Source organism: Aquila chrysaetos, chromosome 10 (genome assembly GCF_900496995.4).
Source record: "Aquila chrysaetos chrysaetos chromosome 10, bAquChr1.4, whole genome shotgun sequence".
NCBI lineage: Eukaryota > Metazoa > Chordata > Aves > Accipitriformes > Accipitridae > Aquila > Aquila chrysaetos.
In genome coordinates, this window is record NC_044013.1 from 8911336 (window position 1) to 8926623 (window position 15288).

Below are 15288 nucleotides of genomic sequence, written 5' to 3' on the forward strand. Positions count from 1 at the left end.
TTTCTGTTTTATATAATTATGCATTGAATTTAAAAAGAGATGTCATGCAGGCAATCTTTAGAGTCATAATAGACAATCTGTAAGAAAGAACAAAGGAAAATAATTTTAATAAAACATTACACCCTAAGCAAGAAATATGCTTCATGTATCACACATGAGAAAAGATAGTTATTTGATGTAAAACAGAATTGTGACCTTGCTGCAGAAGGGTTCATTACCTAACACCGCAACAAGCAAATTAATGGATTTTGGAATGCTGCAAATAATAGTAATAATAATCATTTTGGTTCCTGGCATTTGCTTGCTGACAGCCAGATTTAGCAGCAAGCGTTTTGTATTATTATTTATAAAAGGGATTGCAAATAGAATTCCACATAACCTTAAAGACATTACAGAAGCATGTGTCTAATACAAGGGTATTACACATGAGTAATCAAGGTTTTCTAAGTGCTTACAAGCCAAGCAGCAGAAGCCCAGAAAGAAAAGTACATGCTTTATGCAAGGACACGTATGTACATGGTACTATCAAGTATGCATCATTCTGGCATTTGAATCTGCACATAGGAAGGTTATGATTATGGTTACTATGGAAATTACTCATGCGGTTTCATATGCATTTTGCACATGATAAACAGTTGTGTGATAATTAGTCTGTTGATACTGTTTAAGGGAACTGTTGCACTCCTGGGAAGCGTCAAATTGTCAGGTTTGGACATCGCCCTCTCTGCAGTCTCTCCTTTGCTAAGCAATAAGGGTTGTTTAAATTACCTCCTCCAGTAGGTCCCAGTTCAGTTCTTGGCCCTTCTGGGCTGGACTGGAGCTGCCTGGAGCCCTGCCCCAGCACCCCACTCTCCAACACGGCTCCACCTCAAAATACCAGCAGCAAATTTGCTCTTTAGCAGCTGATGGAAAAAGTTTGCCCTCCCCACCCCCTCAGCCAGCCTGTCTGCAGAGCACTGGGAGCGGGCTGCAAGAATGATGTGTTATTTGGGGTGAAAATTTGCTGGAAGAGTGACTGCTGCTCCCAGAGGGATTGGACAGATAGGGAAAAGCTGATGGTTTTGCAGTGACAGAGAGAGCACTGAAGTGCTCTGCCCCAGGTAAAGGATGTGCTGCCAAAAATGAAGAAAGGGAGCAGGAAACAGCGTGCGGGGGTTTTACCTCATTAAACCCGCACAAAACCTAAATCAGGCCTTCAGAGCGGCTTGCGATGAAGCAAGTGTTCTGCGTGGAGCTGGCAGGATTGCCTTTGTTTTTCAACAAAGATCACAAATAGGTTTCTAAAACACCTCGATGTGTTTAAAATGGTAAAGTTATTAGGCAAGTAGGTACAATAAAAGAAACATCGCTGCAAATGGAAAACCCCCAGGCATATACGCCTTCAAAACGCTATTGGAATTTTAAACCCTGATAATTGCTTTGTAATGTAAGCAATTGCATTACGAGCGTGAACACCGCAGCCAATGCATCACAGCAGCCGTACCTTCAGCTCCGGCTTCAGCCATTCCCCTCAGCAAAGTACCCTCTGATTGCAATAGGCTTAAACGTAACTCGTGGCGCAACTGATTGCATATACTGAAGTGAGTTCATTTAATGGACAAACCTGGCTTCTCTGTAGTTGTCTGGGCAAGACTGGCAGGGGGAGAAAGCCCCGTGCCACGGGGCACTGCAGGGTGCTGGCTCAAACGCTGCCAGCCAGGAGCCCGTCCCGGCGTGGAAGGGATGCTCCGGCAGCCCTCCCCTAAAGGGAGAGCCCTAAACAGCTTTTGGTCCCTAAATCCATGATCTATTAGAAAACCACTAGAACAAGGCGACTTTTCTAAGAGAGAAAATTTCCCTCCTCGAAGTGAAACAAATTAAACCGGAGAGGGCTAAAAACAAACCTGACTGCACCCTTGCAGGCTGTCGTTTCTTTCAGGCTTGCTCTGAATTTAGCAGCTTCGGAGGCTGCATCTAAAATATATTCAACCTCCCCTGGGTCCCAGACATTTCTCCTCGCTATCGCCGCCCCGGCTGACGTCCAGCAGCTGCCCCACACTCAGCCTCCTTGCCCCAGGGCCAGCACAGAGCCAACGAGCCGCCTTCCTCCCCGCCACCTCTTCTACGGACTAATGCACACAGTAAATTACCAGCAAACAAATCAAAAACCCCACTGTATCACAGAGGGACTAAAATTAGCAGTGAAATTGCCTGGAGGTACAGGAGCGGTTGAATTTGGTACGTGGCAACGAGCAGCTCCCTAAAGCCGGAGCGGGAGCCGCATGCGGCCAGGTTCGTGCGAGCGGTGGCCAAAGCACTATAGGTGACCCACCTATAGCTGGCAGGTCCTCCGATGAGTTTGCTGCTTATGCTTTCCATCAAATTCAGGCTGAAAATATTCATGGTGGGTGTCTGCCACAGGCTGAGTTTCAAGGTGGGGAAAGCTTCACAAAACAGCTTCACAGTTTCCGAGCAGTGGGCTGGAGAAGAAACGCCATGTTTTGTCCGTGTTAAAGGCTCTGAAGCATTTAATTGAAAAGCTTTAGCAACCCTGTACTTAGGAGGAGGAGCTGGGAATTTGGCAGGAGGGTTTTTGTGTCAAAAGCGTGCCTTTTGCTATTTCTGGAGAAGAAAAAAAAAAAAAGCTGCCGAACTGGCCAAATTGTGAACCTACCGAGGTTTGCAAACACTCGGTAAAGACCTGCTCAAACAAACGTAGCTGCCAAATTCTGCAGCCGGGCTTGCTCCTGGATGTCCCTCTTCCCACCGGACCGCAGGAGGGGACGCTGTCCCTCCCAAGCCCTCGGGTTTCAGGGGAGAAGGCAGCGGTTCCTCCCCGTGTCCTTCCAGCAGAGCCGTCCCCAGGTGCGTCCCACCGCCCCGAGCCTCTTACTGGGGGCTGGGTACGTCCCACCAGCACCAGCAAGGGTCCGGCCCGTGATGCAAGGGCTGCGCTGGAGCTGCCTGGTGCCCTCCCACAGACCCCGGTGTGACATGGGATCATCCGGACTTGGGATCTGAGTCTGTTTTTACCCACACCTGTAAGTGTCCCCCAGACCTTTCAGCAGCTACAGTCATTATCACCCCGAGAGCGTTGCAACTTTCTGTACTTTCAGTTCCTCAATTACATTGATTATCACATAAAACACTCCTGGTGCTACAGGAACAGACTAAAAAATAATAAGTTTGTATCTTCCTAATACAAATGAAACCTATTAGTACTATTGAGAGCGTAGCGGGTTCATTGTTTTGCAGTAATGAAGCTTTCATCTCAAGAGATCCAATTCATAAAGAATACTCGCCAAGGCTGTGCACATTTCCTTTTTTTTTTTTTTTAATGCCACTGACATCCCTTTAAGTTCAAATCTGATTCTGGATTAGACCTGCAATTGAAATAAAATGGAAGAGCTACAGAAAATTAAAAAAAAAAAAATCACCTCTGATTGCAGGGCACACCCTGGCCACCCTCAGGCAGGCAGCGCCATGCCCACCCCAGGCTGCGGGCGCTCAGATCCACACACCTTCCCCTGCTATAAATAGCTGCAGCCACCTTTGCTCCGTTTCCCAAAATAGAAACACACTCCAAAGGAGATAGAAGCAGCAAAACACTGTACATAAGTGCCTTTTTTGGTTTTTTTTAATAAATATGAATTTGTAACCAAAACCACTCAAGGTAGGCAATAATACAGCCAAGGAAATGCTGTTTGCAAGCACCTGCAGGGGAACCAACCGAAGGCTGCAGGCACCAAGTGGGGGGTGAGGAACAAGCAGGTTTTGATGCTTGTCCGCTTCTCCCCACGCCAAGCTCCAAATCACAACGGTGTGATTAAAACGTATAACCTAAAAATTGAGATCTGCCCCTCTGGCTACTCCAGAGTTTCAGCGAGGGTAAACAGTCCGTCTTCAGGTCTGCCCACCGCCTCCGCAGGGCAGGACAGGCTCCGGGGGACCATCCCTGCTCCAGGAGAGTCATGCGGTGGGACATGGCACCCAGACCCTGCCCCGACACTCTGCTCGGGGGAGATGCATCTCCCACCACCCCTGGGAAAAACGAAAATGAGCCCGCTTTTCCCAGCCTGGTGGCTTCAGCCGATCCACGGTCGCAGAATGGCACCGGGTATCGGAGATGCCCACGGACATCCCTCCCATCAAGGGTTCGTCTACTTCTCCGCTTCCCTTCCACCAAGAGGCACAGGCAGGGAGATCTGATAGTAGTAAAGGTTTTGCTCTGTCTTTCAAGCTTCAGAAAGAAAATTAAAAGGCAGGAAAGAGGCAGAGGAGAGGCTTCCCCCCTTGTATTTTCCCTCGGGCCTGAAATGACAGCACCCGGCCACGCAGCAAGTTGGGGATGCGGTGGGGGTCGCCTGCCCTCCCACACCTCAGCACCCACAGTGGCAGCGAGGGAGCGGGATGGGGGAAGGATGAGCATCTCTCTTCCCCTTTTCCCCCTGACTGAGGGGGAAAAGTCAGGCCTCGCTTATCACAATTTTGATTATCTAAAAACCCATCCCTTATCCAGAATGAGGTCATGTTGCTGTCATGGGTCATCACATCAAAAATGGACTTGATTATCTTAAACCTCATTTATCAGAGCTAGTTCATTGTTACCCGTATTACTTGGTAAATGAAGGTTTGAGCACTTTGGGCTTTGCTGGTAGGGGCAGCACATTTTCACCCGAGCTTTTGCCTGCTAAGGTTTAAACACCCTGAAACCACAGGTCTGAATCTGAGTAGGGCTGGATCAGACGTCCCCAAGCAGAGTGCACGATCCTGGCTCTCTCCTGCCCAGACATTAGAGATGCCACAACACCTTATGGGAACACAGATTTCATCCCAAATCGCCGATACCCATGGCACGCAATAGCCATACTGCCAGAGCTGCCTGCAGGAGCCTTCCTCCGGCTGCTGGGCACTTCCCTGGGGGTGGCCGAGCTTTAAGGGTGAGCTCAGGAGCCCCTCGCAGAGATAACAGACACCTCATGGGTCCGGCATTTTGTTGCTGTTTGTTGTATTAATTCAGAGGAATTAGTGCCACGGGTCAGAAAGCGCATAAGGTCAGTGAGAAAACGTGGAGAGGAAGGCGACTTGCCCGGTGTCTTGGCTGCAGACTTGCCCCACGTTTCATCCTCCCTGTGTTAGCCTCTGCCAAGAGCCAGCTGAAGGCTGCTGGAAGGGTTTTGCATGAGAAAGCTAGGAATGATTTTTGATTCCTAATTTATCTGGTAAAAGGAATTGAAAGCAGCTCAGCTGCACCCGCTTAGGGTTGTCTGTCTGTCCCCTTCTCTGCCCTGCGGGGCTGAGCATCATGCATCATCATCCCACTGGCGCTGTACGCACAGGGAGTCGGAGCTTTCTGGCTGTAGGTGCACAGAACATTGCAATGTATAAACTTGTTTCTAGCCCTGTAACATTGCCTCATCCCTCTGTAAACCCGGGCAGCTCTCACCGCAGAGCTTCCCAGCATTGGGCATTCATGGGTCAAACTCTTCACTTACACCAACTTTTTGAACACAATTACCAGCTATTTCAAACACAAAGTGTTCTTAGCCTCACCTTAGATCAACTTTTCCGGCAACACTGGTTCCCAGAAAAAAAAAAGGCAAAAAAACCAAAACAAACAAAACAAACCCACACAGATCTTCAGCAAGAACCTTCCCTCCAAGTCAAGCAGCCACCAGAGAACAGGCAGTGCTTTGCTGCATGCCAAGGGGGGGGTCAGGCAACCGGGGCTCATTACCGGAGCAGGAGGGCTACGAGGCAGCATCAAACACACCAGGCACACCTCCTGCAGAAAGCCACCCTCTCTGAACCCTTGTAATTGGTGATCAGTCCCGCACAAGGCTAGAAATCTGGTTCATTAAAGCATGAACTGCCGAGCCCCTCGTTAGATGCCAACAACGTCTTCTCCTGGGGGATTATGTACCCTGCAGACAGGGTTACTGGCCCTGGAGCAGCAAAGCAGAGGTGGTGCAGCTGGGGCACATTTCCCATCCACAGGGTGATACCACGCTGTTTCACAGAGAAGCTGCTTCCCACACGCATCAGAAAATATCCAGTATAGCTGCGTACACACAAGGCATATGTTTCCGTATAACGTATCTATATGGTGTAGCTCCTCTTTCTGCTTTCACTGTATTTTATCTTTAAATTGGGAGAGCTTTTTTGTAGCAAATCATCAGAGAGGAACAGCTAGTTACCAAGGAGATTCTCTGATGAATCAGAGACTGACTGGTATAAGATCTAGACAGGCTGTAGCTTCTTAATTCGTGAGACCTTACATTTTAAACAGGGGAAAAAAGATCCTATCACAACCAACTGTGGACCACGCCAGCAAAAGCAGCTTTTATTTTTGCCGTAGGAGCAAATAGCAAGCACGCTGCGTGGGAAATCAGTGAGCAGCCCGAGACGAACGGGAGCGTCTCTCCGGCACGCTCTTGACTTGGAAAAGCAAATACCACCCAAGGACAAAGTGGCCCGATGGAGGTGACTGAGGGAGAGGCTGGGAAGCCCCTGATTCCACACTGGCACATGCAAGGATACACAGGGATGAGCGAGCACCGGAGAAAGAGCTGCACTCCTGCTTCCGCACAGCCCTGGCATTTTGGAAAGTAAAGGTTGCACGGCCAGGTGAGGTGCTGCCTATCCGTGCACCGGCCACGGGTTCGGCACAATATTGGGACTGCCCCAGCCCTGAGCCCGCTTTGCTGCCTGACTCGCGCAGTTTTCTTCTGAGGAGCAGGTGAGAGGGATGAATTTTACCGAATGACAGCGAAGGCACTGACTCCGTGCTGAGCATCCCACCCTCGCGGGGATGGCCATCATGCCCCGGAGGGGCCCAGGCAGCCAGGGACGCGCAGGCAGAGCAGATGGGAAGAAGATTCTTTACAAAGGTGGGGATAACAAGGACCTCCGTGAAATTAAGTTCGGAGAGAGAGAAAGTTCCGCTTTTTGGGGGTGACTTTATTCAGAGGGTCTTTGCACCCACTTCCTTCTGGTGGTTCGTTTCTGAATAATTACTGAACACCGGTGCTTCGCCTCTATTTAAAAACACAAGTAATTAAAACTGCCTGGGAACTACAAGAGCAGTGAGAAATACTTGGAGACATCAAGAGACAAGATATACTGAAACCTCCTGCTTGTAGATAGGTTGTTTTCCCAAAGGCGGAAACTACAGAAGTATGTAGATGAGAGGGAAAATCTCCCTGTCAGATCCCCTTGAAATCTCCATTTTGGGCACTGCTGCTCCGCTGCTGCTAAGGTAAACCTGATCCTTACCGGGGGAAGCTGCAGGACGCGCCGAGGCGTTCGGGACAGGGATGGTGCCGAGAGCTTAGACGGGCCGCTGTGAACTATCGGGGAGTGAAGATTAAAGCGTGTGTTAAAGAAAATTCAGGCTTTACTGCTAAGTGCACCCTGGAAAGGATTTCTTAGAGCAGTTACATCTGACAAAAGACTGGCACAAGCCAGGCTTTAGCCGAGGTTTCAAGCGAAGGACATTTTACAGGCAAACAGTTTCAAGTGCTGATTTGAGATATAAATTACACTTGCTCATCTGAGGAATGAATTAGCTGTTGGTAGCTTTTGTGGGCTGGAGCTAGAGGCTTACAGTAGTGTTTTAGTGATGCATATTGTGATGTTATTATGGGGGGACAACTTATTAGAGTACCCCGTGGACCTCATTTGGAAAGCAAAATACTCCAGAATGCTGTGAGAGAGACTGAAAACAGCATATGGGGTAGGGAAGGGGCACAAGAAACACTTGCTGACAGCAAGCTGCTTTTGGCACTGAAGAAAAAAAAAATTGTCAGGACATTCCAAGCTGTGGCTCACAGCCAGTAGGTAACTCACTGTCCCCTCCAACTTCACATGCAGGGGCTCATACAGCATTCACTTGCTGCACCTCCCAGCTGTGCCAGGCAAATTAAAGGTGTAGTGGCAGCAAATTAAAACAGGCTGCCAGCTTTCGTGTACTTAATGGGCTATTGAGTCTTATTTGACTTCATATTTATGATCTTTATTCACTTTGGGGTGAAGCTGAAGTCATTTACACATTAGCATTTAAACCAGAGAAGGGCTGAGGAAGCAGTAACTGCACACAAACTTCCCACAGGCAGAGCACAAACCTCCACACGCTCCCCAGCTTACAAACACTGTGCTATGCCACAACAGTGCCATTACTCCAGCCTTGGGCTGATTTGGAATATCCATATTCCCCAGAAAGCATTCAGAGTTTGCTTTTCCAAATGTGTACAAGCAGTAGCTGCTAGAACATGAACTGTATCATACACAGTGCTTTTAATCCGAGAGTAGCAAACAGGCAGGTTAAGGATTTACAAATGGAGAAACTGAGGTAGTGAGCATTTAAATAATTTGGATAAAAACCTGCAGCTGAACAGAAAGTGTCCAGATAGGAACTTAAGTCTTCACTTCCACTGCTTTGCAGTCACTATTAGTCAGGAAAGCCTTGGAAATTCATCACTCATGACTTTTGCTATGCAGCAAAGCTGGTCTGAACACAGGGACTAACAGTAGCATAGCCCCTGTATGGTGCAGTGCCTGGGCTGGAGGAATACCTGCATTCTGCCTCTGCTTGTGAATTTTGACTGCAGTAAACGAGTAGGAGGTTGACAATGGTCTAAACACTGGCTTTGGAGTTCGGTTTGTTGCCGTAAGCATTTGTCTGTGTAAATACCTAGAATAAGGTCAAGGAAAGAGGTGGGGATTCATGAGGAATATGAACTGCCAGGGGAAGGGTGGCCTCCACCAAGCCATGGTGGTTGACAGCACATCTGGTCCCTCAGTACTAAACTGGTGTTGGAATGGGGAGAGATTGTTACAGATAAAGCTAAAATACAAAGAAACTGATGTAGTTTGCTCCGGACCTCTGCATGCATATATTCTTACGTGGTGTTTCTGAGAAATCAGTTATTCTCAGCACATATAGCGTCTGTTGCTGAGCACAGAGTCCAGGCACTGGGGAAACTTATGAAACAGCCATACAGATTAGCTCTCAGCCATAATCCACTCAGTCCCACTTGAAGAAATCCTGTCTTTCCCCAGGAGGGCTTTGTTGCCTTGCTAGAAATCCCCTTATTCACCAGCAGCCCCTCGGTAGGGCAGGTGGGTTTTTCCTCACAGGGGTACTCTGTGCTATCTTCAGCCATTGACTTCTCCCCACCCAAAACCAGTGCTTAGATGGATCCCACAGAGTATTTCCCTTGCGTCCCCAACACGGTGTCCCAGCATTGCCTTACCTCACCTGGTCACTCCAGGGGACAGACACCCCGGGAGTCCCGAGGCTGCGGTGGGTTGAGCAAGCCAGGTTTGGGAGCAGGACTCAGGACCACCCCAGCCCCTCACACACTCTGGAAGGCAAAGCTCAGCACCAGCACAGCAGGGAGGCACAGGATCCTTCCTGACAACCTTCTCTGAATGACCCAGATTGCATCAACGAGCTCTGGAGGGAGCCCGCAGCCAGTGCTCTTCAGATGGGAGCGTAGGATTTGCAACATGGGGCCCAAGAGAGACAAGGAGCACGGCAATGGGAAAGGAAAGCAGAAGGCGTCAGCACCCTTCCCACCTTCAAAGCTGGTAAATGTCTCTTATTTCCCTTTCTATTCTTTCTTTTAAACAAGCTAGAGAAGTCACCCCTTCTCTGTGCCACTCGGCATGCAAAGCGGCAGGGTGTTAGGGAGACCCTGATGCCGAGGACTGAACCTTGCCTTCCAGGCTACTATTCAAAAGTCCAGAGGCAGCCCAGCAGGCTGGAATATTGCATGTGTCCAGAATGACCCAACGTTCCTCCCCTTCATATTTAAGGGCCATTTGGTAGGTAAGCATACCAATAACCAGATGCTGCATGTAGTGCCAGCAGAGGGACAGTGGTAGCAAGGGAGTCTCCTGGTTTTTGCATGCTTGTTCAGAGGCTACAAACACCGAAGTATTGATGTTTGCAATACCCGCCCAGGTGAAGGACAGGCAGAGGCAGCAAAACCCAACCAGTGAAGGGGTCTGTGATGCTCCCCCCCTGCCCAAAACGATGCATGGTGGGACATGCCAGAAGTCCCCACTCCCATGAGAGTCTCCCTTTGGGACACTGCAGCTCTGCAGTGCCTCTTGGGCTGAGCAATGCCTTTTGGCTCATATAATCTTATTGAAATGCAACAAGCATCTTCCCTTATGCAGGTGCAAGCCACAAGCACCATTATTCTGGGCATATAAGCCACTTACAGCAGCATTGCCTCTCTCTTAATGAGAGAGAGGCATCACAGCAGTAGCTACACTATGGACTACTAATTTACTGCTAAGTGTCTTGACCCTAGACTTTAACATGCATTTAACTAGAGGTCTACAGCAGACATATTACAGTGCAACTCTAGAAATCCACTTTTACAGGAATAGTTTTAGTGCCAGCTGAACTCCGTGGCAAAAGTCCCTCCAGCTCCCATGTGGCTGGGGACTCGCTTCTATGCATCCATGTACAGGTAAACACTGTTGTGTGGAATATTTGGTTAACAAAAGCATGAGGCGATGCAATTTCAATAGGTGTTTCACCAGAAATGAAGCAAGATGAAAAGTATGGAGTTAGAAAATTAATTAACTGTCATTTAGGTAAAGCTTCTCCAGCACAGAACTGAAATCTGCACTCCTGATGCAGCCCCACAGATGCCTGTAACCCTTGGGCTTGAGGCACACATCAATATTCTCTGCTGGGCTGGGTCCAGATCAGGTTGGCTTCACTTAGCATCACACTCACCCTTCAGCACAGGCACATACCTGCCACTTAGTGCTCAGAAATATCATTTCCTAGCTGCACTGCCAGGGGTGTGCAGGAGGGATAACAGGCCAAATTTCAATACAATGTCAGGCAGTTAAACTCCCAATTTGCTCAGCAGAGCCATGCCCATTTCTAAAACGGGTCAGCTGCACCCCTCAGTTGGTAAGCTGGTCTTGCTAACTGGTATGTGTCCAGCAGCAGTTTTATGCTCCTGCTAATATCAGTGGAGATGTTAAATTGCCTTTAATTAGAGCTTTGAAAGATCCCACTGTTTCTCAGCAATTAGCTTCTGTACTGGGTTTATTTGAATTGAACAGTAGCCCTCCACACTAGAGATGTGACAAGCTTGGAAAACTGTCCATTTTTTACTCTGCTTCTAATTCTTAACTCTACTGCCAATGTGTAAAGGCTGGTGAGGAGACAAAATAGGTCTTGTACAGGAGAATAACAAATTAAAAAAATCTCAGAAATAGCTTAAGCCCATCCACGTCCTACCCACATGCTCACAGTTGGGTTTATGCTGCTTAAAACCAAAGTCTGCCTCTGCTAATACACAGTTAATTAGCTCTGAGTGAAGCTGTGTGGTTTTGAGAAGCACTGGAAGTTTCAGAGGTGGGGGAGCATGATGGAAAGCATCCTGCTGCTGCCAGCAGACCTGCCAGGTCTCAGCACTGCAGGCTGCCTCCCCAGCAATTAGCAGGTCAGCATTAGGAGGCAAAGGTTGCTCCTGGATGGGATTTGCTGTCAGCACAAGGTCTCGGTGTGGAAGGAAAAGACCTTTCCACCCTGTCTCCAGCCCTCTCCCCTCCCATTCTGCACATGTCCATCCTTCAGCATCCCCCAGCTCTGTCATCCATATTAGATTTCCTCTGTCCCACTCAGGTCTTATTCTCCCTCCCCAGCTGGCCTCTAAGATGCTACATCTGACACTGGAAACTGCTTTATCCCCCCTCCACATCCCTCTGCCCTCCATCTCATGGCCTCCAGGGCTCCTGCCCCTCTGCATTGCTCCTACACCAGCTCCAGAGCTGTAGCAACATGCTGATCTGAGGGATGGTGTGCCTTCACCACCTTGAAACAAGCCTCCAGCCAAGTTATTAAAACCATTTAATACCACTTGTCTGACTGGTACAGAAGTTACACTACTTAAAATAATAGCATTTCTCACTAGTTACAGATAAAACAGACCCCTTTTAGTCATTAAGGTATGGCCTGATGTACATTACAAGATATTAACAGCCCCATAAGTGAAATAACAGATACAAGACCAAAAGCGAAGTCATAAGCGTTCTCAGATGCCTGCAGATTAATCATTTTATATCTCCATAGGAGCATTCGCCAAAGCTTTCTATCACTGTACAGCCTTAAAGCCACAGGACACCTCTGCTCCCAGTTACAGCTCTGCCTTGTCTACAGGAAGAAAAAGCAAGGGAGGAAAGGTGCTTGGTTGCCTCCAAACACAAGCTGATGGAAAAGCTGAAAACAGAATCTGGAAATTTTGATTCCTGTTTTCTGTGTCACTCAGGGGGAAAAAAAAAAAACAGTCCCTTGTTGCGTCATTCCTTTACAGTGATTATAAAATTGATACTTCTTTCAAAATGTTTTTTTTTTTTCTTCAAGTGCACATCTACTCCCGATCTCATGGGCTCAAGCCATGCTCTTGGTATTTTTGGAATTGATTGCAACCTCCTGATCCATAAAAATAAGCAACACCACCAGCAAAACAAGAGCACAGGTGCTGCTAAAATGGCAATCACTCCTCAGGATCTGAGCCTGCAGTTACACAGCCCGAGACAGAAACCCACTGCCTCCTCCATGCAGCAGAGGTGCCAATTTCCCTCCATTTGGGGATTAAATAGAAGACCACAGAGCAGTTAGCTGACCTGTCTGTATCCCTCTCAAGGGCTGTAAGCACTCAAGCAGCAGCACAGCTTCACCTTAATTGCATAAGCACACAGTTTGTTCAAACTGCACTCAGGCCCACACTCAAGGATTTAAAGTAGTCTTTAGCATAGTCACTGCCTCAAGTGCATTAGTCTCCTTTGCATACACATAAGGTGCTTGAAAGCTTCAGCTCCCATCCCTACTCCTGCAGTACAAATTGTGACCATTTCTTTTTATGCTGTTGATCAAAAAGACCACAAGTGACTAACATCAGATGGGTCACAGAAAGCAAGGCAAAAGGTTTGAGCAGAAAAATTCTACCAGAACCCACCATAAAGGATCAGGCAAGTTTAATTCACCCCCTTTTTATCCTTACAACCCCACTCTCAACCCAGAAACAGCAAATTTCATCAGGGCACCAGAAAGCCACAGCTGTTTTGGAGCACTGCTCCTAGCCAAGTGCTAGCATCTGCGGGGGGGACCATCATGTCACACAAGCAAGCAGCCCTTCCAGATTGGCCATTTTTGTAGGCACCCGATACAAGTACCCAGCCACAGTCATAAGTTAATCAAACCATCTGCAGCTTCCACAAACTCATCATGTAAGACAAACACATCACTTATTTTCACCATGGTTAACAGCCATGAACCTGGAGGCTGAAATTTCAGTTCGTGTCAAGGAATGCAGTGGTCAATAACAGATTCAGCCCACAAATAACTAGGAAAGTCCTGATCTGTACAATGGGCCAAGGATAGAAAGGCGACTCAGGTCTCTCCAAAACTAGAAAAAATGGGCTCCCTCACTTACATTTAATAAGTTATTGCTATAGCCTAGCCCAGAACTCCTCCAGCAAAATGCCATTAGACCCACCATCTGGTACTACAGACAGCTGCTCCCATCCAACAACTCTGATTAGAACACATACTAGAAGAGGTGGCTTCAGAGTTCAAGCATCAAGCTGAGACAAGCTAGGTGCTCAGGTTGAGCAGTTAACATCCTTAAAGACCCTCTAGACAGTCCTGGATATATAGCATACGCTGTAAGGGAAAGTTGTTTATCTGGGGGAGGTAATCAGAAGGGAAAACAAGTCCCTCAACCCTGATCATAAGCATTAAAGACTGGGGCTCCCTGTTGTAGGACGATGGCCAAACTATTGCTTCTTCAAGAAACTGGCTGAAATCCAGCCCTCAAAAACATTGTCAATGGCATCTTGTTAGGTGTCCTGAGGAAGAAAATATTACAGAAATATGGACTGTCATTCATTATTGCTGTCAGTTTTATAGGACAAGTGTCAGGATAACACAGCCAGGGCCTCGTGCTTCTGATGCCAGCAGGAGCTAGCAGCCCTGGAAAAGCAGGTCAGGCAGCCTCATGCTGGTCCCCAGGTGGGGAGAGGATCACCATCAAGGGCTACCAGGGATAAGCACCCCAAAAGCTCAAATCTCTCATTTCATACCTTCTCTAAATTTGGCTTTTCTTCCTCCACCTTTAACTGAAGCCTGTGGCTGTACCAAGCTCACCCTATGCCTCGATAACCAGGTTTGCATTCCTTCCCACCACCGAGCAGGTTACCACCAGCACTTGTCCCCTTTGCAATATTGCAACTAAAGCTCTATTTCTCACATCTTATTTTCCCAGTTTGAGATTATTTGGTGCCCACATGCCTCTTCTCCTGGCAGCACCCCCAGCATTGCCTCTTGGTGGCCACAGGAGCACTCAGGCTCTGTCTCATTCTACTAACCCACTCTCCCATCTGGTACAGGCAGCACCAATCAGCCTCCCTCAGGCAAGGTCTTATTACTAAGAGGGGAATTTTCCAAATATTGACTCATTTTAGCCTAAATAATGTCATTCTGATATTATTGCCTGTAAAGCTGGCTCTGTTTCACCTTCTACAATAATTCAAAAGCAACTTGGCTGCATCAAAGATAACTCACAGATAATAGCAGCAGAACCAGGCCATGTTTAGTACGGTCCATCAGCTAAACTAAAACTCTGAGACCCCCATCTGCTCTTGTCAAGCAGTGATAGGCATAAATCAATACACTCATTTCTGCACAGTTCTTCTATGATCACATGCCTACACAGGGAGGAAAGCACATACATTCAACCTCACTGAACTTTAATGTAGATTACAGTAAATCATATATTGTAAATACTGTATATTGTACTGGCATCTTGATGCCCCTGAAGGCTACAATACAAAGAGTAAAGATACTTTAAATAACAATGCACAAGTAAAAAGGAAATACTTCAGACTACTGAACACAATACCTTAGATGTACAAATAGCACTTTTCCACTTGCTTGCAAACATCTTCCCCCATTTCAGACAGCTCCCAATTCTTTGGTCCAACACCTCCAAAAAGCTGTTTTCTCCAAAATGCCTCAGCAAGAAGCTCTACAAAACAACCCCTAACAAACCAGCCACCACTCCTGCTGCGGCTGCTGAGTGAACTATTTATCTGCTCTTAATCTAGCCTTGATCACAAGCACCTGGAACCCACAAACACCCAGCACATCCTGGGCTGATTGCTCTGAAGTGCCATAGTTTCATTAACTTCAACAGATCCCTAATGACAATTAGTATCAGCTGAGGACCTAAGAGCTGCTTCCTTTATTTGTTTATGAGCCCAGGCAGTATTTGG

The 15288-nt window shown here is 47.6% G+C and overlaps 1 protein-coding gene across 6 annotated transcripts in view; it reads left to right on the forward strand.

Moving 5' to 3' along the window:
* Window positions 1-15288, forward strand: part of LOC115347039 (calcium-activated potassium channel subunit beta-2) — a 153449-nt gene that overhangs the window by 93149 nt on the left and 45012 nt on the right. The window contains exons 1-2 of one of the 6 annotated variants that reach the window (XM_030027905.1): window positions 7223-7237; window positions 9421-9570. The exons of 4 other annotated variants lie outside the window; for them this stretch is intronic. In XM_030027905.1, the coding sequence (XP_029883765.1) occupies window positions 9521-9570 (50 nt within the window). In that variant the 5' untranslated portion in view covers window positions 7223-7237; window positions 9421-9520. Of the gene's footprint in view, window positions 1-7222; window positions 7238-9420; window positions 9571-15288 lie in introns of those variants that run through there. One more of the 6 variants, XM_030027906.2, reaches the window with a different exon arrangement.